The sequence below is a fragment of the Zootoca vivipara genome, chromosome 12 (assembly GCF_965207765.1).
Source record: "Zootoca vivipara chromosome 12, rZooViv2.hap1.1, whole genome shotgun sequence".
NCBI classification, from domain to species: domain Eukaryota; kingdom Metazoa; phylum Chordata; class Lepidosauria; order Squamata; family Lacertidae; genus Zootoca; species Zootoca vivipara.
In genome coordinates, this window is record NC_142595.1 from 52,293,177 (window position 1) to 52,318,400 (window position 25,224).

Consider the following 25,224-nt stretch of genomic DNA (forward strand, 5'->3'; position numbering starts at 1 on the left):
TGGGTATGTTTAGCCTGGAGAAGAGAAGGTTAAGGGGTGATATGATAGCCATGTTCAAATATACGAAAGGGTGTCATATGGAGGAGGGAGAAAGATTGTTTTCTGCTGCTCCAGAGAAGCGGACATGGAGCAATGGATTCAAACTACAAGGAAGAAGATTCCACCTCAACATTAGGAAGAACTTCCTGGCAGTAAGAGCTGTTCGGCAGTGGAATTTGCTGCCAAGGAGTGTGGTGGAGTCTCCTTCTTTGGAGGTCTTTAAGCAGAGGCTTGACAGGCATATGTCAAGAATGCTTTGATGGTGTTTCCTGCTTGGCAGGGGGTTGGACTGGATGGCCCTTGTGGTCTCTTCCAACTCTATGATTCTATGATGGCGTCTGGTTGTGCTGCTGCAGATGTACTAGTCCGCTTTCTTTTCCCCGCGCTCCTCTCACTGGTCATTCCTCCTCGTGGATGCACAACCTGACTGACTCCAGGCCCTGCGATTTTCTCCAAGGGATTCCCACACGGCGGGGTTGATGTTGCCAGCCTCCATCTTTGTAACACAGAGTTGGTCTGCCAACTGGCCTGGTCTCTGAAGACAACTCCCTGTAGAACGTATCCTTGGGGGATCCTGCCCTCTTTTATTCTGTGGGCATGACCAAACCAGCGTAGACGTCGCTGAGACAGGAGTGCGGACATTATGGGAATGTGGGCTTGGGAGAGCACATCTTTGCTTCTTGAGACTCTGTCTTGCCATGCTGGCTAGGGGCTAATGGGAGTTGTAGTCCAGCACTTCTGGCAAAGCCACCATCCCAGCACCCTTGACCCTCCTTTTGATTGCCAGTTTTGATTTGACTGGCAGGTCTGCACCCTGTAGCGTTTGTATAATTCAATCCATGTCATTCATTTATTATATTCCGATGCTTCACTCACGAGAAGTCACAAAGCGGCTTACGTCCAATAAACGATAACATAGTAGAAAATCACGATTGCGACGTAAACTATATAAAACAATTAACAAATCATCATTAAAAACAACCACCTTCTACAAAACACGACGAACAAAACAACTCAAAAAATAAACAGCACAACCACAAGAAAAGTCCTATTATAAAACCCACAAAGCGTTACAGCACTCATAACAAAGCAGTATTAACAACATTGACAAAGCGCTGCCAAATTCTCTTTCTCCCCACCCTCATGACTCATAGTCCATCGAAAAAACACCTTCCCATAATGGCTGCAGAAGAAACTTCCTGGGTCTCTCCAGGTGTGTTTTGAACAAACTGAGGCTGCTGGGAATTGTAGTCCTAAACACCTGGAAGGCACCAGATTTTTTGGGGGGGGGGAGAGGCTGAGTTAAGTGGTTCGGGGTCCCGTTATTAAGGATCCAAGCCGTGCCCTTCTTCTTATGGCTATCAACCTTCAAGTGAATCACACTTCAGTTTCCATGTGGAAACACCTACTGATGACCGTAATCTCTGCAAGCGATAGCATGTGGCCAAATGGCGCAACTTTGGAGAGGGAAGTGAAAGGCTCCTTTGGGGAAGGAAAACCTTGAGCAGGACCTTGACGCCCCTTTTAACCAAGAAAGGTTTGTGTTTTTTTAGGTGGGAGGGAGCAGAGCCCTGGAGGAATATCCTCCCCTCCCATTTAAAAATAAATCTATTTCTCTCCCCACTAACCTGCCTGTATCTTACCACAAATATCCAGATAACCATGTCAACAGCCTAGGACAGCCCTAGTTTTCATGCGTTTGTCTCAGGAATTTCTGTTTTGCCTATTTGGGATATAATGGACAAAATTTAATAAAAACACTCTTAAAAGAAATATCTGTTGCCAAAGGCTCAAGTCCAGGATGACAAATGTTAGGAAGAAGGCGAAAACACGCAAACACACACGCCCTGGGCAGGCAGAGAACCAGCCGCAGGGCCGGCTTTTTCCAGCCACCCAACTCGCCCGTCCCCACCCAACCCCAAAAACACGTGTCTGCCCTTGCAAAAAAACAAAAACAAAACCGGTTGCTGTGCATACACTGGGCAGCCGAGGAAGGGAAGCCCTTTTCTTTGTCCCAGGGAGGCAAGAGGCGCGGCGCCCCTCGGCCTCCCACGCACACGCGTAACGTGAGAACGGTCGGTGACGCGGGTCCGTGTGGTGGGTCGACGCGTGTCAAGCCTGCCTGTCCTTTTTTCTTTTGGGGGGGGGTTGGGGGGTTGGGTTGCAGCTGCCTCCGCCTTCCTCCTCCTCCTCCTCCTTTTCCTCGCCGGCCAGCCGAGGCTCCTCCCGGGCAGGATCTGAGCTCACGGCCGCGGCGGCGGCGGATGCAATCGCATCCCGGCAGCCGGAGGAGGAGGAGGAGGAAGCCGGGCCGGGCCGGGCCGGTCACATGAAGAGCCCGTGACCCGCCCGGCGCTGGAGCCGGCCCGGCTGAAGCTCCATGACGCCTCCCGGGGCTGCTGCAAAGGACGCGGCCAGGTCGGTGCGCGGCGGGGGCCCAGGACGCCTGGGTCCCTCCGGGGCGGCGGGGGGGGGGTTGCAAGGAGGCAGGGGCTCCACCCACCCCCGGGGGATGGAGCAGGACGCCTGGGTTCTTCTGGAGAGGGGGCGGGGCGGGAAGGTGAAGGACTGGGAGGGAGCTGAGGCTGGCTCGGACTCCTGGGTCCCTGTGAGGATCGGGTCCCCGTCTCAGCATCATCGTTCCGCCCCTTGGGCTGATAAGGGGCCCCGCAGCTGCGCCCCTTGGCTTGATGGGAAAATCTCTGCTCTCATGGTGCCCTTCCCAAATCTCCCCCCTCCCCGAGAATCCCAAGCGGTTAATACGGTGGGGGGGGGGAGTTTAGGAGGGGATCAATCCTGATCTAGAATCAGGGATGCTTCTTAGCACATCTCTCTTTTGTTGGGGGGGGGGGGTGTTACAGATTATTACCCGGTTTTCCTGTCCTCCCTCGTAGGATTTTTTTAATGGGAGTTGGTTGAATGCCACTCTTCCCCACCCCCCTTAAAAAAATTAGCCCACTGTTATTAGGATAATCTTATTATTATGCCGTGTGTTATGCTTTTCATTGTTATGCTGCATCACATTCTTAATATTGGGATCTTTGGATAAAGGGCTGTGTATATCGATTGAACAAATAATAACTAATTTTTGTCCTGGTTGTGCAACAATAGACACGCGGGCTCCTCTGAGCATGCACCAAATTCCTTATTCGGAAGGTGGTGGACTCCCCCTTCCTCGGAGGGTTAGGGTTCTTCAGCTGCGATTCCCGCATTGCAGGGGGGTTGGGCTGGATGACCCTTGGGGGGCCCTTCCAGCTCAACAGCAAAGCTATGATTCTGTGCTCACCGCTGAATGGTCACGAAGAGGATCCCCGAAGAGAGCTTGCTTCCATGCCAGTGGGTTGTGGGGCCCAGCAGCCCTGGTTCTTCTCTGCCCCCCAAAGACCCTACCCCCACCCACCCACCTTTCCTTGAGGAACGGGCCTGTGTAGTTCAGGAGCAGAGCTCCTGCTTGGCATGCAGAGTTAACCTATGGAACTCGTTCCCACAGGACGGAAGCAGCGGGGGCCACTGACCTGCATGGCTTTAAAATGGGGTTTGGCAAATTCGCGGAGGAGCAGATAGCTCTTGGCCTCGGATCCACAGAATCTTAGAATTGTTGAGTTAGGGTCACCTGGTCCAACCCCCCTGCAATGTAGGAAACTTTTGCCCAACCCGGAACTTGAACCCATGTGAGCCTGAGATTAAGAGTCTCATGCTGTACCGATGAATCCGTTCCAGACTTTTGAAAACAACCCTTAAAACAGCAGTGGAACATTAATTTTGCTTTCTCATGAGACCGTAGATCCATGAAATGAAAGCAATAATCAGTGTACTGTACTATGAAATAAACAAGGCAGTATTGTAGATGATAGAAATTAAAATTATTATTTTTCCTTCCCTGCACTGATGATAGTCGTTGTTCGGATTGGGGGGGGGCTTTTATCCATTTCCGCAGTCTCGCACAATCAATCAATCAATCAATCAATCAGTAACTGAATCAATCACACAGTTGCAAAAACAAATTAACCGGGAAAGCCTCAAAAACAAAAATGCAAAATAATAGCGAAAACAAAAGCTCTATCGACAGCTGAATCGGACATTCGGCTTCTGAAAAACGTCCGAAAACCGGAACAGTCACTTCTGGGAACCAAGGTACCACTGTCATGCAGCTAACATCTCTCTCTCTCTCCCCCCCCCCCAATCCTTCCTGCTTTCTGCCCCTCTAGATAAACCGGGGAGCTTGCAGCCTCCCCAGGCCATGTCTACAGAGAGTTCCCCCCTGCTCAGTTACCGGCTCTTCCGTGTGTCGAGCGAGGGTGAGATGCCGGGGGGCGGCCAGGAAGAGGCCCCCCTGGTGGTGGGGGTGGCGGGGTCGGCCTCGGGGAGCTCCCACCATGACCCAGCCCGCCAGCTGTCGACGTTCTTTGGGGTCATCGTCCCCACAGTGCTCTCGATGTTCAGCATCGTGGTCTTCATGCGCGTGGGTGAGTCGGGCTCTGGGTTCGGGAGGCGCCAAGGCAGCTGTCCTTCTCTGCACCCCCCTTTTTAAAAAAACAAACCTAACCTTGATCTGTGTCTCCATGTAGGGTTTGTCATCGGCCACGCGGGTTTCCTGCAGTCTCTCCTAATGTTGGTGGTGGCCTATCTCATCATTTCTTTGACCGTCCTGTCTGTCTGCGCCATCTCCACCAACGGGGCGGTCCAGGCAGGCGGGGCTTACTGTATCCTTTTTTGGGGGGAATTCGACGCACTTTGGTTGATCTTGGAGGGGGGGAGGGGGGAGGGGGGGAGAAAGCAAACATTTCATCTGTTAACGCGGCACACAGTTATACTGTGGAACTCCCTGCCACAGGAGGCAGCAATGGCCACCAACCTGGATAGCTTTAAAAGAGGATTGGGCGAATTCATGGAGGAGGAGAGGGGCTGTTGGTGGCTAGCGGCCAGGATGTCTCTATGCCAAGCATAGGCAAACTCTGCCCTCCTGATGTTTTTGGGACTACAGTTCCCATCATCCCTGACCACTGGTCCTGTTAGCTAGGGATGATGGGAGTTGTAGTCCCAAAACATCTGGAGGGCAGAGTTTGCCTATGCCTGCTTTAGGCTCTGCCTCCCCCACCCACCCGAACCTCCAACTTTGACCATCCCAGAAAGAGACCCTTGAATTGTGGCGGAATGGAGTCGGCCCTCACTAGTTCTTGCTCCATGCTGCCTGGTAATTGGAGGTAGACTTCTACCGGACATGGAGGCTCCACAGCTATGCTCAACCTCCATGAGTTTGGAAGGGTGGCGGTTTCTCAACTTTTCCTTTTTTGAAACTTTGCCTTAACGGACAACCCCCCCCCTCCCTGGCCGCTTTCAGTCATGATCAGTCGGACTCTGGGCCCCGAATTTGGCGGCAGCATCGGGCTCATGTTCTACCTGGCTAATGTCTGTGCTTGTGGCGTCTATGTCCTTGGGCTGGTGGAAGCCATTCTGGATGACTTCGGAGCAGGTGGGTGTCAAGGCGAGGGAGGGGTGTTTAATAATAATAATAACAATAATAATAATAATAATTTATTATTTATACCCTGCCCATCTGGCTGGGTTTCCCCAGCCACTCTGGGCGGCTTCCAACAGAAAAATGAAATGAAATAATTGATTAAACATTGAAAGCCTCCCTGAACAGGGCTGCCTTCAGATGTCTTCTAAAAATCTGGTAGCTGTTTTTCTCTTTGACATCTGATGGGAGGGCGTTCCACAGGGCGGGTGCCACCACCGAGAAGGCCCTCTGCCTAGTTCCCTGCAACTTGGCTTCTCGCAACGAGGGAACCGCCAGAAGGCCCTCGGTGCTGGACCTCAGTGTCCGGGCAGAGCGATGGAGGTGGAGATGCTCCCTCAGGTATACTGGACCGAGGCCATTTAGGGCTTTCAAGGTCAGCACCAACACTTTGAATTTTGCTCGGAAACGTACTGGGAGCCAATGTAGATCTTTCAAGACCGGTGTTATGTGGTCTCGGCGGCCGCTCCCAGTCACCAGTCTAGCTGCCGCATTCTGGATTAGTTGTAGTTTCCGGGTCACCTTCAAAGGTAGCCCCACGTAGAGCGCATTGCAGTAGTCCAAGCGGGATTTACCCCATGCAATTTATATTTCTGCTTGATTGGTGGGGGAAAGAAACACCCTCAAAGCAGTTTACAAAAGAAGAAAACGACGAGATTATCAGCAGCAATTCCTGCCTTGCAGGGGGTTGGACTGGATGACCCTTGGGGATCCCTTCGGACTCCACAGTCCGGTGATTCTGTGATTCCTAACCTCCCTGCCTCCCTTCCCCAACGCCTGCAGACGGCTCCGACCCTCCCGGGGCAAAGGCTCTCCCGCAGGGCTACGGGTACAGCTTCCTCTACGGCTCGGTCGTCCTCCTGGTCTGCCTCCTGGTCTGCCTCGTGGGGTCCCACATCTACTCCAGGGCGGCCTTCTTCATCTTCCTGGTGGTCAACGTTGTCCTCATCACCATCTTCGCCAGCTTCTTCGCCGTGTCGCCCCGGGAGATCGCGGTCTCCCGGGACGGGAACCACAGCTTCAACGCCTCGTTCACGGGGTTCAACGTCTCCACCCTCAGGGACAACATGTATGGTAAGGCCGTGGCGTGGGCAGAACGACCGAGGGAAGGGGCCCAGAGCAGAACTTCGCCAGCCGGGCCAACATACAGAGAGCTGAAAGCGAAAAGGAAACAAATGCAAACTTTCTAAGCCACTGGGCAGGCAGAATGCCTTCCACAGATGCCAAAAGGATAATATTAATATTAATGATTTATACCCTGCCCATCCGGCTGGGTTTCCCCAACCGCTCTGGGCAGCTCCCAACAGAATACAGTATTAAAAGCACAATAAAACATCAGGCATTTAAAACTTCCCTAAACAGGGCTGCCTTCAGATGTCTTCTAAAAGTCAGATAGCTGTTTATTTCCTTGAAATCTGATGGGAGGGCGTTCCACAGGGCGGGCGCCACCACTGAGAAGGCCCTCTGCCTGGTTCCCTGCAACTTGGCTTCTCGCAGCAAGGGAACCGCCAGAAGGCCCTTGGAGCTGGACCTCAGGGTCCGGGCTGAACGATGGGGGTGGAGACGCTCTTTCAGGTCTACTGGGCCTTTGAGGCCATTTAGGCCCCGGCTTTCAAGGTCAGCACCAACACTTTGAATTGTGCTCAGAAACGTACTGGGAGCCAATGTAGGTATTTCAGGACCGGTGTTATGTGGTCTCGGCGGCCGCTCCCAGTCACCAGTCTAGCTGCCGCATTCTGGATTAGTTGTAGTTTCCGGGTCACCTTCAAAGGTCGTCCCACATAGAGCGCATTGCAGTAGTCCAAGTGGGAGACAACCAGAGCATGCACCACTCTGGTGAGACAGTCTGCAGGCAGGTAGGAAAGGAATGCATCAAAGGTGCCAGCCTGATATCAAGGGGCAGGGAGTTCCAAAGTGTCGGTGCCACCACACTAAACGCCCAGGTTCTTGCAGATGCGCTGAGGGCATTGTGTGGCACAGGTGGAAGTGCCAATCTTGCTGATTGAAGCCGTCGTGCAGGTGCATACGTTTTCTGTGTGTGTGTGTGTGTCCTACGAACATGCTTCTCTCCCTCTGCAGCCATGTACTCTCGCGATTACACCACCAACAACATCATGTCGTTCGCCACCGTCTTCGCTGTCATGTTCAACGGCTGCACGGGCATCATGGCCGGGTCCAACATGTCAGGTGAGGTTTTCGGAGGGTGGGCCGGGGCAAGGGGGGGCAGCGGGAGGTGGGTTTCGGGGACGCATACACTCCTTTCTCGTGGCCGGAGTGCGGGGGGCGCTTGGGATCCTGCGCCCCTTTTGCAGGGAGAGTCTTTTTTAAAAAACATAGTTTTGTTAATTTCCAATGTATACCAATGTATACCAAAATCCCAACTTGTGTTAAAGCAGCAGCTGTTCTCACCTCTCTCTTTTTAAAATAGGGGAACTCAAAAACGCCAGCAGCTCGATCCCGAAAGGGACCATCATTGCAGTGGTCTACACTTTTGTCATCTATTTCCTCCTCTTCTTCATGACCAGCTTCACCTGCGAGAGGTGGGTGGTAGTTTATTTGTAAAACGGCTTCGATGGGTTCATAGAATCATAAGAGACCACAAGGGCCATCCAGTCCAACCCCCTGCCAAGCAGGAAACACCATCAAAGCATTCCTGACAGATGGCTGTCAAGCCTCCGCTTAAAGACCTCCAAAGAAGGAGACTCTACCACACTCCTTGGCAGCAAATTCCACTGCTGAACAGCTCTCACTGTTAGGAAGTTATTCCTAATGTTTAGGTGGAATCTTGTTTCTTGTAGTTTGAATCCATTGCTCCGTGTCCGCTTCTCTGGAGCAGCAGAAAACAACCTTTCACCCTCTTCTATATGACATCCTTTTATATACAGTGGAACCTCGGTTTATGAACACCTCGGTTTATGAATTTTCGGTTTATGAACACTGCGGACCCATCTGGAACGGATTAATTCATTTTCCATTACTTTCAATGGGAAAGTTTGCTTCAGTTTATGAACACTTCAGTTTATGAACAGACTTCCGGAACCAATTACACCCATGCTTCAGTTTATGAACGCTTCAGTTTAAGTACTCCGCGGACCCGTCTGGAACGGATTAATCCACTTTCCATTACTTTCAATGGGAAAGTTTGCTTCAGTTTATGAACGCTTACCCCGCGGACCGTCTGTTACAGATTAATTCACTTTCCATTACTTTCAATGGGAAAGTTTGCTTCAGTTTATGAACGCTTCAGTTTATGAACAGACTTCCGGAACCAATTGTGTTCATAAACCGAGGTACCACTGTATTTGAACATGGCTATCATATCACCCCTTAACCTTCTCTTCTCCAGGGTTTCAACGATCAAGCGGCATATGGACTTTATGAAATGAAGTCTAATACCCCTTTACCCTTCCACAGCAAATGACAAATCCCCCCTCCCTTTACACCTCACTGACCCCCTCCCCTATCTCCCACACAGCTCACCCCAAGCCCCTCCCTCCCTTCCCCAAGCCCCACCCCTTTTTCAGGAGTGGGAGGGGCTTCAAAGAGCGCTTTGCTAAGCGGCTGTGTGAAGGCCTCCCCTCCCTCCTCATTAAACAGCTCGCCTGCCTGAGCTTCCCTGCACTGCAGTTGGCATGACCTCGTGTCAACTTCAATGCGTGACGACACCCTGCATTTCTATATATATAGGAGGAAATTCCTGGCCTGACTGCACTGCCGGCCAATTAGGTTTCAAAGTGCTGGTTTTTACCTATAAAGCCTTAAATGGCTCAGGGCCGCAATACCTCAAGGATCGCCTCTCCCCATATAAACTGACTCCTCATCTTCTGAGGACATCCTTTGTGTACCTCCCCCATGAGAGGTCTGGGGGTGGCAATAAAAGAAGGGGCCTTTTCTGTGGTGGCTCCCAGTTTGTGGAATGATCTCCCCGGGGAGGTTCAGCTGACAGCTTCGTTATATATCTTTAGGTGCCAGGAGGCAAAAATGATCCCCTTCAGCCAGGCCTTGGGTTGATTTAATATTCTGTGACCTTTTAAGAGTGGGATATCGTTTTGTTTGTGATTTATTGTGAATTTTGCATTCTCATTTTCTATTTTTATGTTGTGAACTGCACTGTGATCTTCAGGTGAAGGGTGCTATACAAATTTAATAAATAATAATTATTAATAAATAATCAGTTTAAAACAAACATATACATACATACATACATACATACATACATACAATCAACGATAAGCTAAACACCAGATGGAAACAGACATCAATGTTTTTAGCAGGCACCAAAAAAAAAAAAGAATACCTTGCCTGGTGTCAATTGGCAGGGAGTTCCAAAGACTAGGTGAAAGTTTGATTTCTTACAAATGCAGACTGGGCCTTGTGTGGCACTTGTAACGGCGTCAGCTCTGCTCTTGTGTTCTTACGTGTTGGACTACCCCGCAGGGCTCTGCTGAAGGGGGACTACGGCTTCTTCCGGGCTATCAATGTATGGCCCCCCTTTGTGTTGATCGGCATCTACTCTGCGTCGCTCTCGGCATCGATGAGCAACCTCATCGGTGCGTCGCGGATCCTCCACGCCCTGGCAAAGGACGACCTGTTTGGTGAGCCCTTCCCCTCCAGAAAAAAACCCTTTACATGAGTGTAGGGGGACCCCAAAGCTCTCCGGGTGCCGCTGTGCTACAACTCCCAGTGACATCCCTTCCCCGTTGGCCATGGTGGCTGAGGGGGGTTGGGAGTCTGGGAACACCTGGAGAAGACCCACAGGCGTTCGCCGCCTTGTCTCCCCAAGCCGGCCTTCCCTCTCCGGAGATCCCATTGTTGCCTTTTCACGACAGGAATCGTCCTGGCTCCGGCAAAGATTGTTTCCAAAGGGGGCAACCCCTGGGTGGCCGTCCTCTACACCTGGGCGCTTGTGCAAGTACGTCCTCCTCTTCTCCTCTTTCCCCTTCCACCCTGTAACCCCAGAGCTGCTCTCTCCCGGCCAACAGCGGGAAATGAGAAAACAGGAAGGGCACAGGTGCTGAAGGGCAGCGGCGATCCTAGCTGCAATTTCAGAGAATCCTAGAACTGTAGAGCTGGGAGGGACCCCAAGGGTCATCCAGTCCAGCCCCCCTGCAATGCAGGAATCTGCAGCTCTTCAGTTATAGAGTGAGGTGGCGGGGAGCCTTTGAGCAGGGGATTTAAAATATATAAACTCGCCTGGAGCCCTCCAGGTGCTGTGGACTACAACTCCCATCAGCTGCTGTTGGGAGTTGTAGTCCAAAGCAACTGGATAATAATAATAATAATAATAATAGCTTTCTGCGGCCAGCGCCGTCCGTTGGGCCGCTGAGCCAGGACAGGGTTTCCCTGCCCCATAGCTGGAGTCCCCTCGCTTCCTTTGCTGGCCTGACTCTTTTTTTCCGCTGGGTGTCCCTCCGCAGCTGGTCCTCTTTGTCGGGAAGCTCAACACCATCGCCAGCATCGTCACCGTCTTCTACCTCGTGGCCTATGCCGCCGTGGACCTGGCCTGCTTGGCGCTGGAGTGGGCCTCCGCGCCGAATTTCCGGTGGGTGTGGTGTCCCAGCAGGGGGGTGGAGCCAGGCCACTTTGGGGAGAGGGCAGGGGCGAGCCAGCAATGGGTGTGCATTTTAACCTTTATAATAGACACGCTTGCACACTGCCCCCTGTTCAGGCAAGCAAGGGGTGTGGCCTGGGCAAAGAGGGTGTGGCTGAGGAAGAGGAGTGGCCTAGGTGGAGAGGGGTGTGGCCTAGGTGGAGAAGGTGTGGCTGGGAAAGGGGAGTGGCTGAGAAAGGGGTGTGGCCTGTACTGAAAGGGGTGTGGTTGAGGGAGAGGAGTGGCCTGGGTGGAGAGGGGTGTGGCTAAGGGAGGGGTGTGGCCAGGGCAGAGAGGGTGTGGCTGAGGAAGAGGAATGGCCTAGGTGGAGAGGGGTATGGCCTGGGTGGAGAAGGTGTCATAGCTGCCAAGTTTTCCCTTTTCTCGCAAGGAAGCCTACTCATCATAAGGGAAAATCCCTTTAAAAAAGGGATAACTTGGCAGCTATGGAAGGTGTGGCCGAGAAAGGGGAGTGACTGAGAAAGGGGTGTGGCCTGTACTGAAAGGGGTGTGGTTGAGGGAGAGGAGTGGCCTGGGTGGAGAGAGGTGTGGCTAAGGGAGGGGTGTGGCCAGGGCAGAGAGGGTGTGGCTGAGGAAGAGGAGTGGCCTAGATGGAGAGGGGTGTGGCCTGGGTGGAGAGGGGTGTGGCTGAGAAAGGGGAGTGACTGAGAAAGGGGTGTGGCCTGTACTGAAAGGGGTGTGGTTGAGGGAGAGGAGTGGCCAGGGCAGAGAGGGTGTGGTTGAGGGAGAGGAGTGGCCTGGGTGGAGAGAGGTGTGGTTAAGGGAGGGGTGTGGCCAGGGCAGAGAGGGTGTGGCCCGAGGGAGGGGCGTGGCTAGGGTAAAGATGATATCACTGAGGAGAGTCCTGAGGGCCAGATGGGGAGATGTGGGGGGCCACATTTGAGGGTCCCCATCCTTGGTGTCAGACTCTGTACTGAGTGCACCCCCTGCCTGCCTCCCCGCTTTTTTCTTTCCCCCTCCCTCAGCCCCACCTTCCAGGTGTTTTCGTGGCACACCTGCTTCCTGGGCATTGTCTCCTGCCTCGTGATGATGTTCCTGATCAGTCCAGCTGGCGCCTCTGGCAGCCTGGGGCTCATGGTGTTGCTCCTGGGCTTCATCCACCTGCGCTCTGCAGCTTCCTCCTGGGGCTACATCAGCCAGGCCCTCATCTTCCACCAGGTAACCTCCTTACACCTGCATGTGTGTGTCCCTGGAGGGGAGCCCCAGGCCTTCTCAGAAATCCTCGGGGGACAGTCTAAACTCCCGGCACATGTAAATAATAGGTTTCTCACAGCAAAGCAGGGAGCCCTGCTGCCGTCTAGCCCATAATTGTTGCAGAGATTTTGCTCCGTATGTGGAGCCGGTGGTGGTGTTGCATAGTGGTTAGAGTTTCAGACCAGGATCTGGGAGAGACCAGGGTTCAAATCCCCCCACTCGACCGTGAAGCTCACTGGCGTGACCTGGGAAGCCAATCACTCAGCCTAGCCCACTTCTCATGGTTGTTGTGAGGAGAACATTGGGGTGTGGGGGGCTTGTTCAGAGATCCCCTATTCCCCACTATGGTGCTCCTCTGAAGAATCATGGCTTCCCCCAAAGGATTCTGGGAGCTGTGGCTTGTTCAGAGTGCTGAGATTTCTGAGGAGACCCCCCTTATTCCCCTCACAAAGCGCTCTTTGATACCCCTTTGAACAGTCATGGCTTCCCCCAAAGGATTCTGGGAGCTCTGCTTCGTTAAGCGTGCTGAGGGATGTGAGGAGAGCCCCCTTATTCCACTTCCCTGGGGGAGACAGATTGGTGGTTAAACTGCTCTGTTGGGAGATCAGGGAGCTGTCCTGCCAACTGGACAGCTACCCCTCCACCTTCTCACGTTTCCACTTTCCCACCCCCCTCCGAAACAGGTCCGGAAGTATCTGCTCCTCCTCGACATCCGGAAAGACCACGTCAAATTCTGGCGGCCCCAGATCCTCCTTATGGTGGCCAACCCCCGGGGCAGCTCGCAGCTCATGAAGTTCATCAACCACCTCAAGAAAGGCGGCCTGTTTGTCCTGGGGCACGTGGAGATCGGGGACCTTGGTAAGAGGGAAACCCGAGGCGGAACCGGAGGGCAGGGGGCAGACGTCCGGACCGCTTCCCAAACCGATGGCAAGGAAAGGCTGGTCCTACGCTGGCTCATGCCGTTCCTGCAGTGCTGCGGTTCTGTCTTGCTTGTTCTAGCCAGGAGACCCAGACACTGGCTTCTAAAACGAGGGCCTGCCTAGTAATAGTTCAAGCACCGAGTGTTGTTGAAGCAGCCATCAGCACATGCTCAGAGGGGTAAAGGGTAAGGGGTGATATGATAGCCATGTAAGGGGTGATATGATAGCCATGTTCAAATATATAAAAGGATGTCATATAGAGGAGGGAGAAAGGTTGTTTTCTGCTGCTCCAGAGAAGCGGACACGGAGCAATGGATTCAAACTACAAGAAAGAAGATTCCACCTAAACATTAGGAAGAACTTCCTGACAGTAAGAGCTGTTCGGCAGTGGAATTTGCTGCCAAGGAGTGTGGTGGAGTCTCCTTCTTTGGAGATCTTTAAGCAGAGGCTTGACAGCCATATGTCAAGAATGTTTTGATGGTGTTTCCTGCTTGGCAGGGGGTTGGACTGGATGTCCCTTGTGGTCTCTTCCAACTCTATGATTCTAGAGGCACTTCCCTCTTCCTTATGATGGCTTCATGTGCCTTAGACCTGAGTTTTAGTGTAGGGGGACAAAAACTCCAGCGTAGCTGGTCCTACTACGGGTTTTGCTCAGTTGTGGCCGCTTAGTGGCTCCTAGCTTAGTGACTCTGCTTTGCCCTCCGCCATTGGAGGAGGCGATTCTTCTGAATGCCAGTTGCTGGAAAACACAGGAGATTGGGGTGTAGCTCTTGGGTTCAGATCCTGCTTGCGGGGTTCCCTTTTGGGGGCACATGGCTGGCTACTGTGAGAACAGGGTGCTGGGCTAAATGGGGCCATTGGCCTGATCCAGCAGGCCCCCTATCACTTTGGCCCCTTCTAATTCTCGTTCCTGGATGTAGGGGGGTCCCGTTGCCTTGTTGCCTCTAACTGGCTCAGTTCTCTCCTCTTCTACCCACCTCCTGTTGGTAACTTCCGGCCTGCCTTTTGTGGTTTTCCCTCTGCAGACACGATGCCCTCTGACCCCATCCAAGCCCACTACAACTTCTGGCTGAGCCTGGTGGACAAGCTAAGCATCAAGGCATTCGTGGACCTCACCCTCTCGCCTTCGGTCCGCCAAGGGACTCAGCACCTCCTCCGGATCACCGGCTTGGGTGAGGAAGGGAGGGGGCAGAGAGAGAGAGAAAGAGAGAAGCCCCAGGATGACCTGGTCATCTAGTCTACTTACCTGCAGAACCAAATAATAATAATAATATTTATATCCCGCCCATCCGGCTGGGTTTCCCCAGCCACTTTGGGCGGCTCTCAACAGAACACTAAAACTAGAATAAAACATCAAACATTAAAAACTTCCCTAAACAGGGCTGCCTTCAGATGTCTTCTAAAAGTCAGGTACAGTGGTACCTCTACTTACGAATTTAATGCGTTCCGAACGTACATTCGTAAGTCGAAAAAAATTGTAAGTCGAATCCCATAGGAATGCATTGGGAGAAAAAAATTCGTAACTAGAAGCAACCCTATCTAAAAATTCGTAAGTAGAAAAAATCCTATCTAAACCGCATCCAAGATGGCGGACGGAGCTCCATTCGTAAGTAGAAACATTCATAAGTAGAGTTATTCGTAAGTAGAGGTACCACTGTAGCTGTTTATTTCCTTGACATCTGACGAGAGGGCGGGCGCCACCACCGAGAAGGCCCTCTGCAAGGTTCCCTGCAACCTCGCTTCTCACAGGGAGGGAACCGCTAGAAGGCCCTTGGAGCTGGACCTCAGTGAACGATGGGGGTGGAGACGCTCCTTTATTTATTTATCTGATTTAGAGCATTTGTAGCTCACGCTTCAGCCAAAAAAGGCCTCCCAGAGGAGGCATACCTGCAGTGAATCAAAACAAGGCATTGCCTGCCCTCACAGGCTTACAATCCCAAGAGCTATGGGTGTTGTGTTGGCCTCACCCTGTCCCAGTCCAACACTCTAACTGCTGCATCCCACTGGATCTCTGTTGTTGAGTATGGCAGATGGAGAGAGTAGCTGCTGCTGTTGTTTCTGAGCTCAGCTCCTGTTTGCGGTCTCCCCAGAAGAGACATCTGGTTGGACAGCCTGAGAACAGGAGGGTGGGCTGGATAGGGCCCCCTTTGAGCTGATCCAGCAGCCGCGCTCTTCTTAGGTTCTCATATAAGGCACCCAATCCCCCTCTACTTACTACAAACCAGCATTAGTATTGTTAATACTTTATTTATTACCAGCAACTCCCAGGGCAGGTTACAACTATTTAAAATTCAGAATTAAAAATAGTTTTTTAAAAAAACATTAAGCTGCATGAGTCCTTTCAATCCCAGCTGGTTCTAATAAGAACTTCCAACTTCTAGGAACTGGTGCCTACGCTTGCATTTTTCCTTCTCCCCCCACATCCCTTTTTCCTTACGTGTTATGTCTTTTGGGGACGGGTTGACTACTGACCTATGTAAGTCACAATGGCTGTGCTCCTCCACCTCCACAGTCAGAGGCAGCGACGCTTCTGAATGCCAGTACTTAGAGCCACCCCCAAAATACATCCTTCAATCGCTTATCTTTCCCCCTCCATCTTTGAACCTGGCGAGGTGTCTGTCTCCCAAGCCCACCAACCTGACCTCAACGTTGCTTGTGTGTGTGTGTGTGTGTGTGTGTGTGTGCCTTTTCCTCCCCAGGAGGGATGAAACCCAACACGCTGGTCCTCGGCTTCTACGACGACTGCGTCCCGGAGGACTACTTCCTTCAAGACCCGGCCTTCAGCCAAGCGCGGGAGAACGATGAGTTCGGCGTGGACCTGCCGGCCCTCCAGGCCCACTTCCCGCCGGTGAGGGAGGCAGAGAGCCAGCGAGCCTTGAGACCCTCCGAGTACGTGGCCATCATCTCTGACGCGGTGAAGATGCACAAGAACGTCTGCCTGGCGCGCTACTTCCACCTGCTGGAGAAGGACCTGCCGCCCTCGTCTTCATCGGCCTCTTCCAAGCGGCGCTTCGAGGGGCGCTACATCGACGTGTGGCCCCTCAACCTCCTGCGCCCCAACTCGCCCACCTACGTGGACATCTGCAGCCTCTTCCTCCTGCAGATGGCCTGCATCCTCACCATGGTCAGCTCCTGGAAGGCCGCCCGGCTCCGCATCTTCCTCTGCGTGGAGTCGGGAGACGTGGGCTGGGTCAGCAAAGAGGAGAAGCTGAGAGAGCTCTTGACCAAGCTGAGGATCAAGGCCACCATCAAGATCGTCACGTGGGACCAGGTGGTGGCCCTCCACGGCCACTCCCAGCACGGCGCGGGGCCTCGGGGGGACCCCGAGAGGCTGGACCCTCCCTCCGAGGCCGGAGGCTGCCCCGAGAAACCGGCGAGAGAGACGTACTTGAACGCCGCCACCTTCCAGGTGACCAACGAGTATTTGGCCTCTGTCAACGACCTGCTCTTGAAGCAAGGCGGGCAGACGGCCGTGCGCTTCCTCTACCTCCCGCGCCCCCCGGCCGACACCTCGCAGTACGAGCGCTACCTGGAGCAGCTGGCGATTCTGACCACGGACCTGGGGCCCACTCTGCTCATCCACGGCCTGACGCCCGTCACTTGTACGGAGCTCTGAGAAGGACCTGGGGCTTGGCGGGGGCAGAGGGGTGGAAATTCTAGGTGGTTTCGCTTTTGTTTTGTTTTTTACAAAAGAAATAAGGTGCCTTGTCTCTCGAGTGAAGCGAGTGGTGAGAAAATTTGCCCTGGTGGTTTTGGAGAGGTGCCTTTGGAAAAAGGCAGAGGGGACCTTGCAAGTCCCGCCTGGATTTTGGGATTCGTGAGCCAAGGCCCAGCAAGCTTGAAGGGGGCGAAGAGAGAGGTTGGGTGGGGGCTGCTTCTTTTGATGTTTTTAAGGAGAGGGGCTCCCCCCCTCCGCGTGCGCGCGTGTGTGCGCGCACACACACACGGTTTGGGAATGCCTTCTTAGCCGCAACATGTAGCAGAGGCCTTGGACCATCAGAATCTGTTAGACAGGGCAGTTCTTCCACGCATATATTTCCCTTGCAAGCTGTCCTTTGCAAGCTGCTCCATCAGGATTTGTATGATACGCACAGACCGGTTTGCCAGGCACACCGATGCTCTTCTGCCTGCCATGGATTCTTCTCCCGCACAGACACCTCCTCAGGGAAGACTAAGGCGGTGCCCCAACGCTAGCAATAGGGTGGCCTTTTTGCTGCTAGGCTCTAAGATCTGCTCCTTCAGTTTGTAGCCTGAAGGCAACGCCCCTACAGCCTTACTCCTGAAATTAGAAGCGGTGGATTGGGCCCCCCAGTCCACTTCTTCAGCGCATGCTACCTTGACTCTAGGGCCACATTGGCACCATCCATTTAAACCGTGGTGATATCGCTTTAAACAGGTATGGCTTCCCCCAAAGAATCCTGGGAGCTGCGGTTTGTTAAAGGGGTTTAGAGGTGTTGGGAAAAACCCCTATCACACACACAAAAAAGCTTCAGTTTTAACAATCAGTCCCTCTTCCCAGGAAACTCTGGGAGTTGGGATCAACAACTCTCAGTACCCTTAAAAAAACTACAGCTCCCAGAGTTCTTTGGGGGAACCCATGACTGTTTAAAGTGGTCTTTTAGCATTTTTAACTGCACGGTGTGAATGTGGCCCGAGACCCGACCACAAAAGTTACTTGACACCTTTCCGACTTCCACAAGGCATCTTTTGAATGTGTGGGTGTGTATGTGTGTTAAGGGGTCTCTTTAGGACACTGGGTCAACCCAGTGCCATCGTTTTAGAGGCCATGTCCCTTTCAGGACAAAGGTGAAACTTCTTCCTTACACATGAATCTAGACCTTGAGGACGCTTCATTCCACTCCCTTTGATAGCTGCCATATTGCTTTGTTTGCCCCCTCATTTTAAAATTCATTCCTCACCTTCCCCAAGCTGGCGCCCCCCCGAATATTTTGGCGCATATCTCCAGCCAGGAGCTGTAATCCCAAACTTCTGGAGGATGCTGTAAGTTGGGAAAGGCTTTCGACTGTGTTGCGTGGAAGACGAGCTTTGTTCATTACATTCCCCAGTCCGTCTCCCCCGTCCCTGCCATTAACCCAGCTAATCATAGAGAACAGGCTATTTTTAAAGCTAGTTGTTCCTAAATCAGGACTCCCCAAATATTTCCTAACACCTTTGTTGCCCCAAAGGTGCTTCTACTAATTGTTTACTGGCCGACTTAAATGTTTTATTTTTTTGTGCCTCTTTAGCTGGACAGCCACTGGGGTGGGGGGGGTGTTTGTGGTCCCCCTTTTGGGGGCTAAATATGTACTTTTGGGTACTAACACTAACAGGGCTTGAGGGGGGAGAGGAGAAGTGGGGTGATTTCTACTTTTTAGTGACCGCTGCAATAAAAGTGAAAGTGCAAGAACAGATGGCGTGTTGTTGTGTCTGGGTTTTTTTGGGGGGTGAAGTCTTTGGGAACGCCTCTTCTCCAAACTGGGTCTGAACTGGGGGTAATGGACCAGGGGCAAGACTTTGGGGTCGCAACAGACGGTTTGATAATGTCGACCCAGAGTGTGGCGGCTGTGAAAAATGCAAATTCCATGCTAGGGGTTGCTAGGAAGAAAGGGAGTGAAAATAAATCTGCTGATCTGATACCATAGTGCCGTTACAGTGGTACCTCTGTTTAAATACACAATTGGTTCTGGAAGTCTGTACTTAACCTGAAGCGTACTTAACCTGAAGCGAACTTTCCCATTGAAAGTAATGGAAAGTGGATTAATCCATTCCAGAACGGTCCGCGGAGTACTTAAACTGAAAGTACTCAAACCGAAGCGTACTTAAACCGAGGTATGACTGTATAGAAATCTGGTTTGTGGCTGCATTTGGAGTCCTGTGTGCAGTTCTGGTCAGCTCACCTTATACTAGTATATAGGATATTGTAGGGCTGGGGACAGCATCTTAAAAAGCAGAGACATCACCTTGCCGACAAAGGTCCGTATAGTTAAAGCTATGGTTTTCCCAGTAGTGATGTATGGAAGTGAGAGCTGGACCATAAAGAAGGCTGATCGCTGAAGAATTGATGCTTTTGAATTATGGTGCTGGAGGAGACTCTTGAGAGTCCCATGGACTGCAAGAATATCAAACCTATCCATTCTGAAGGAAATCAGCCCTGAGTGCTCCCTGGAAGGACAGATCCTGAAGCTGAGGCTCCAATACTTTGGCCACCTCATGAGAAGAGAAGAATCCTTGGAAAAGACCTTGATGTTGGGAAAGATGGAGGGCACTAGGAGCAGGGGATGACAGAGGACGAGATGGTTGGACAGTGTTCTCGAAGCTACGAACATGAGTTTGACCAAACTGCGGGAGGCAGTGCAAGACAGGAGTGCCTGGCGTGCTATGGTCCATGGGGTCACGAAGAGTCGGACACGAATAAACGACTAAACAACAACAAGGGCTGGGGAAAGTTCGGAAAAGGACCACCAGAATGATCAAAAGGATGGAGCAGCTCCCTTATGAAGAAAGATTGCAGTGTTTGGGATTTTCGGTTTAGAGAAAAGGCGAGGAAGAGGTGGCATTATAGAAATTTATGAAATCATGCATGACATGCAGAAAGAGTTGGCCAGAGAAACGTTTTCCACCCTCTGATCCTTTTTACTTTTCCCCCTTTCATTTCCATGCCAACCTGCATTATAAAAATAACCTGGATCAAACCTGACCCCGTCCCTTCTCAAACAGTATTTCAGGATTCCTATTATCACGGAGTCGTAGTTTGAAGGGAACCCCAAGGGGTCATCTAGGCTAGAGAATATTATATTTCACGTGTAAGCAAATGACTCCATCAATTAGATCTACGCTGCATCTTTCCCTTAATTAAGATGGACTAATCTTTATAATATGTACAAGGATAAGGGATTTGCAGGGCAGAATTATTTTGTTTATGTTCATTATTATTTTTTATTGTATAAATCTTTATTGTTTTAAAAAAATTTAAAATCAGGCAATACATATCAACAACTTCCATATACAAAGAAAAAGATCCAGAAAAAGAAAGAGAAGAAGAAGCAGCAAGAATACAAAAACAAAACGACGCAAAAATCAAACATCTCTACATGGATATAGAACAAAAGGAAAAAAAAAACATTAAAATGGCATCTTCCAATTATTCCGATTGTAATTTATGTTATTCTTAAATTATCGCACATTAATGAATATGTTATTTACTTTAGTTTTTCCTAATTTTTTAACCTAGATTCAGCCCAAATCTGCTATTAGGGTTTTTGATACTCCATTTTTTAATAAATATTCTCCAAATATCTCCCATTCCTTTTTAGATCGTGTTTCCCACATGAAATAAATCAAGAGTTGAATTAGAGATATGAGGACTTCTCTCTTAGTTGCCACCTTTTCTGTAGTGGTTTGGATATGTATCGGATATAATGAAATATTGGATTTCTCCGTTGCTTCTCTAAAGAGAACGAGGAAGTCAATGGGATCCCGCCTTCTGGCACTTGAATTGCGCCTCTACGCTTTTCCTATCTCGCGGGTGCAACGTAAGAGCGGGCGTTTCATCATGGAGATGCCAAACGCCTGGAGCGGCACCCACCCAACGAGCAAAGTGCAACCGGGCCAATGGCAGCTTACCGCTTACCCGCAATGGCCAATTACGTGTTGGTTTCGGAATTTTAAGCCTTTCTATAAGAAGGGTGGTATTAAACTCCCTTTCCTTAGGGGGGAGTTAGCCGGAAGTTTATACTTACCTCACTTCCGGATGCCCGCCAAACAAACGCCGCCGTATTACTGCGGAAGAGCGCCTTACCTAAGATGGCTGCCACGCCTTCGAAGTTGGGCAGCAGATTTCCGGAAGCGGATGTTTCGTTGTGTCGTCCCCCTTTTTCCGCTTCTCCGCCTTCATCATAGAGTGTATCCATTCCCCTCTGAATGATCTGAAGAAGTGTGCATACACACGAAAGCTCATACCAAAATAAAAACTTAGTTGGTCTTTAAGGTGCTGCTGGAAGGATTTTTTAAAATTTTGTTTCCATTCCTCTCTGTTGGTCTACGTACGGGAAGAGGGAGGGGCCGCTCTAGGAGTCGGATAGCCGGAAGGGAAAGGATTTGCAACCTCCGTCTCTATGGTAATGGAGGGCTAGACCTGTCTATACCAAGAAAAGCCGGCTCTTCTGGCGGGTGAGTCTCTGGACTCTGGAGCCTACCTCACAGGGCTGTTGTGGAGGCTAAATGAGGAGGGAGGGGAGAACAGGGCATGCCGCCTTGAGCTCCTTTGGAGGAGAAGGCGGGGTGTAAAATGCAACAAATAAATTATTATTAAGAATAATTTATTATTTATACCCCGCCCATAAAGGAGGGAGGGGTGGGAGGTTGCTGCAGATAGTACCTGGGGAGAGGGATCTGCTGGGGGCGACATTTGGCCGAGAGACAGAATTACTCTCCCTTCAAAAAAACCCAGCGATGGACAGTCCTATAGAGTTGCAGGGGTACCCCTGGCGGTCATCTAGCCCAACCCCCTGCAATGCAGGAACAAATGTGCCGTACTGGAATAAAAATTGCAGAGCTGGAAGCCCCCCCCCCCGGGCCATCTAATCCATGCCCTTCCTGCAATGGAGGGACCTGGCGGCTTCCCTTTGAGCTCTGCTCCAGCTTCCACTCCTCCTGTCCCCAGTTCTCTGTCTCTGAGCGGCAGCGTTGCTCTTGAAGCCCAAAGGACAGCAGCAGAAGCGCGCGCACACACACACACACACCACTTCCGCATGAGGGAGGTGCTAGCAGGCTGGGGGCCACCCCGAGCAGAAGTATGGAGAGCCTTTGCGGGAGGGGTACCCCAAGGAAGAGAGAGCCCACAAAACATATTGATCAGGACTGAGGGTGCTCGGTGACCATGTGTCGCTGGCTGACGGTGGAGGAACTCCGTCCCACAGGAGACAGGGGTGGCCATTAACCTGGATGGCTTTAAAAGAGGATTAGAGGGGTTCCTGGAAGAGAGGGCTATGGGGGGCTCCTAATGCACCTGAAAGGTTGGTGCTGGAAACCACCGGAGGGGAGGTTGGCTCTTGTGCTCAGATCCTGCTTCCTTGACGCATTCCTGCTTGGTGGCGGAGAGAAGGGGCAGGACCTGCCACAGCCTCAGAGGGGGAAGAGGAGGAAGAACAAGGCTGGGAAGCTGGCACACTTGCCTGGCAGGGAAGAGAGGGTGGGGAAGGAACTACGTACAGGCAACTGGAAAAGACCCGATTCAACTGGAAACACACACGAGGGCACACCAACATCCTGCATGAAAGGTGCAATTCAGGTTTCCAAGCACCCTGGTCAGACAAGGAAGAGATTTCCGCTTGGCCTTATGCCAAGGAGCTGGTTATCTCTTTTTCAGTATTACTGACTTTGAGCACAAATATATTTGAACACAAATATATTGTTGTTGCTTTGGTCATGGAAACAGTCCTTTATTTATTTTATTAGACTGATAGCCCGCCTTTTCCCCCAAGGTGCCTCCCTGTGAGGTAGGTTAGGCCGGGAGAACGATGCAATCATGGAGTTGGAAGGGACCCCTGAGGTTCATTTAGCCCAGGGGTCCCAAACTAAGGCCCGGGGGCCGGATGCGGCCCAATCGCCTTCTAAATCTGGCCCACGGACGGTCCAGGAATCAGCATGTTTTTACATAAGTAGAATGTGTCCTTTTATTTAAAATGCATCTCTGGGTTATTTGTGGGGCATAGGAATGCGTTCATTATTAATTTTTAAATATAGTCCGGCCCCCCACAAGGTCTGAGGGACAGTAGACCGGCCCCCTGCTGAAAAAGTTCGCTGACCTCTGATTTAGCCCAACCCCCTGCAATCCAGGAATACATGTAGCTGCCCCTTACGGGGATCGAATACGCAGCCTTGGCAGTGCCAGCACCGCGCTCTAACCAACTAAGCTAATCAAAAATAATTATAATGAATAATGATTCCTTCTCTCTTTGTCCCCTGCAGGCCTGCCTCTCCTCTCTCCTGCAGAGGATGTCCTTACTCTCCAACGTCCACCTGGGGCTGCCTCTCCCGGACCCTCCTCCTCACTGCCTGGCCCTCGTCTCTGGCTCCTACCACTACTACCACTATGGCTGTGACGGTGTGGACGACCGTGGTTGGGGCTGCGGTTACCGCACCCTCCAGACCGTGTGCTCTTGGCTGCCGCCGGGCGTCAATGAAACCCTTCCCCGCTCGGTCCCTTCCCTGCAGGAGATCCAAAGCGCTCTGGTGGAGATGGGGGACAAGCCCGCCTCCTTCGCCGGCTCCCGGGACTGGATTGGCACCGTTGAAGCGGCCTTGTGCCTGGATCACTTTTACAGCGTGCCGGGCAAGCTGGTCCATGTCCCCCACGGGCGGGACCTGGAGAGGCAGCTGGAGGCTCTGCAGGCCCATTTCCAGGGAGGCGGGGGCCCCGTCATGATGGGGGGAGACAAGGACAACTCTTCCAAGGGGCTGCTGGGTGTCTGCTCCAGCCCAGGAGGACGCCACCACCTCCTGGTCCTCGACCCTCACCACTATGGCCGGGCAGGGTCTCTTACGAGGGAGGAGCTGCAGGCAAAGGGATGGGTCTGTTGGAGGGAGCTTGGCCTATTTGAAGCGGGCTCCTTTTACAACCTCTGCTTCCCCCAGTTCAGGGCAAAAGGATGTCCTGTATGATTTGAGCAAGGAGGTGCCATGCTCAAAACGGAGAGCACGCTTGGCACTGACCGGTTATCGTAAGTGTGGAAGACGGGAGGACACAGTGGAACCATGAATCCGTGGAGAGTTTGCACAGTGCCCACGTTCAATCCCCAACAAGCGCTTAGTCTCAAGGACTGGACTTTCATGGAAAAATCAAGCTCTCTGTGGCTATTGGTCAGGATGGCTCCGCTCCAGCTCCACAGTCGGAGGCAGCAATGAGAGAGTGGCTCTTCCGCTTGGATCCTCCTTGCAGATCTCCCACTTGGGCATCTGGCCGGCCACTGTGAGTACCAGGTAGCTTGGCAAGATGGACTCCTGGCCTGGTCTAACAGGCTTGTCTGACTGGGGTAACTGTGCCCCTGAAGGACCAGGTGCGCAGCCTGGGAGTCGTTTTGGACTCACTGCTGTCCATGGAGGCGCAGGCCAATTCTCTTAGTGTTTTTAAGTGTCTGGTATAACATCCACCTGAACACAGCAGAGTTTGCGCAGGTTTTCCGGAAGCTTCTGGCGGTAGCGTAATGACTAGACTTCTGGACGCAGAATAACTATATACAGTATTTATTGGACAATCAGTATCCAGGAGTTACTATGTACAAACTTCAGAACACAAAAGAAATAAAACAAAATCCTTTCCTCTCTGTCTCTGTCTCTCTCACAACCACCCGTTACAAAAACCACAGTCTTTTTCTTCTCTGTTCCAACATCACACAATGCTTATCTTTTAGGAACTTGTTATTCAATCAGAGAGCAGTTGCTAAAGGTCCTGTTACCATGCTGAGAGAGAGCAGATATTGGCTTTCTGCCTAGAGTTAATTGTCTGAAGAGAGAAGCTAATCTTTTGCACATATGCACTCTGCAAAAACCCAAACAAATTCTGTGTCCAGGGCAGTTGTCTAGCTGCTCCATCTGGTATGCAGGATGAGACCCTCCCTGCCCGCAGACTGTCTCGCCAGAGTGGTGCATGCTCTAGTTATCTCCCGCTTGGACTACTGCAATGCACTCTACGTAGGGCTACCTTTGAAGGTGACCCGGAAACTACAATTAATCCAGAATGCGGCAGCTAGACTGGTGACTGGGAGCGGCCGCCGAGACCACATAACACCGGTCCTGAAAGATCTTCATTGGCTCCCAGGACGTTTCCGAGCACAATTCAAAGTGTTGGTGTTGGCCTTGAAAGCCCTAAATGGCCTCGGTCCAGTATACCTGAAGGAGCGTCTCCACCTCCATCATTCTGCCCGGACACTGAGGTCCAGCTC

General features: G+C 51.8%; 2 protein-coding genes across 8 annotated transcripts; both read left to right on the forward strand.

The window, feature by feature from the left end:
- Positions 1 to 1,993: 1,993 nt before the first annotated feature.
- On the forward strand, positions 1,994 to 18,693 carry SLC12A9 (solute carrier family 12 member 9). Of its 4 annotated transcripts, none has more exons than XM_060281954.2 (14): positions 1,994 to 2,136; positions 4,248 to 4,505; positions 4,608 to 4,742; positions 5,381 to 5,512; positions 6,341 to 6,631; positions 7,637 to 7,744; positions 7,986 to 8,097; positions 9,995 to 10,152; positions 10,387 to 10,469; positions 10,975 to 11,099; positions 12,134 to 12,326; positions 13,046 to 13,220; positions 14,308 to 14,454; positions 15,982 to 18,693. In XM_060281954.2, exons 2-14 carry the CDS (start codon positions 4,280 to 4,282, stop codon positions 16,896 to 16,898), a joined length of 2,802 nt encoding a protein of 933 aa, XP_060137937.2. In that variant the 5' UTR covers positions 1,994 to 2,136; positions 4,248 to 4,279; the 3' UTR covers positions 16,899 to 18,693. The 4 variants fall into 4 exon arrangements, with proteins under 4 accessions (XP_060137937.2, XP_060137939.2, XP_060137936.2 ...); XM_060281956.2 differs by having other exon boundaries at positions 2,009 to 2,105; XM_060281953.2 differs by having other exon boundaries at positions 2,024 to 2,457.
- A 2,637-nt stretch (positions 18,694 to 21,330) lies between these two features.
- On the forward strand, positions 21,331 to 24,606 carry UFSP1 (UFM1 specific peptidase 1). Of its 4 annotated transcripts, none has more exons than XM_088655259.1 (2): positions 21,331 to 21,451; positions 23,252 to 24,606. In XM_088655259.1, exon 2 carries the CDS (start codon positions 23,279 to 23,281, stop codon positions 23,942 to 23,944), a length of 666 nt encoding a protein of 221 aa, XP_088511385.1. In that variant the 5' UTR covers positions 21,331 to 21,451; positions 23,252 to 23,278; the 3' UTR covers positions 23,945 to 24,606. The 4 variants fall into 4 exon arrangements, with proteins under 4 accessions (XP_088511385.1, XP_034991709.3, XP_088511386.1 ...); XM_035135818.3 differs by having other exon boundaries at positions 21,350 to 21,451; positions 23,276 to 24,606; XM_088655260.1 differs by having other exon boundaries at positions 21,397 to 22,560.
- Positions 24,607 to 25,224: the final 618 nt, after the last annotated feature.

Coding starts and splice junctions, on each gene's coding strand:
- SLC12A9 (XM_060281954.2), top strand. CDS start 4,280: ATGTCTACAGAGAGTTCCCCCCTGCTCAGTTACCGGCTCTTCCGTGTG. Junction 10,470..10,974: donor ACACCTGGGCGCTTGTGCAA/GTACGTCCTCCT, acceptor GTCCCTCCGCAG/CTGGTCCTCTTTGTCGGGAA. Junction 12,327..13,045: donor AGGCCCTCATCTTCCACCAG/GTAACCTCCTTA, acceptor CCTCCGAAACAG/GTCCGGAAGTATCTGCTCCT.
- UFSP1 (XM_088655259.1), top strand. CDS start 23,279: ATGTCCTTACTCTCCAACGTCCACCTGGGGCTGCCTCTCCCGGACCCT.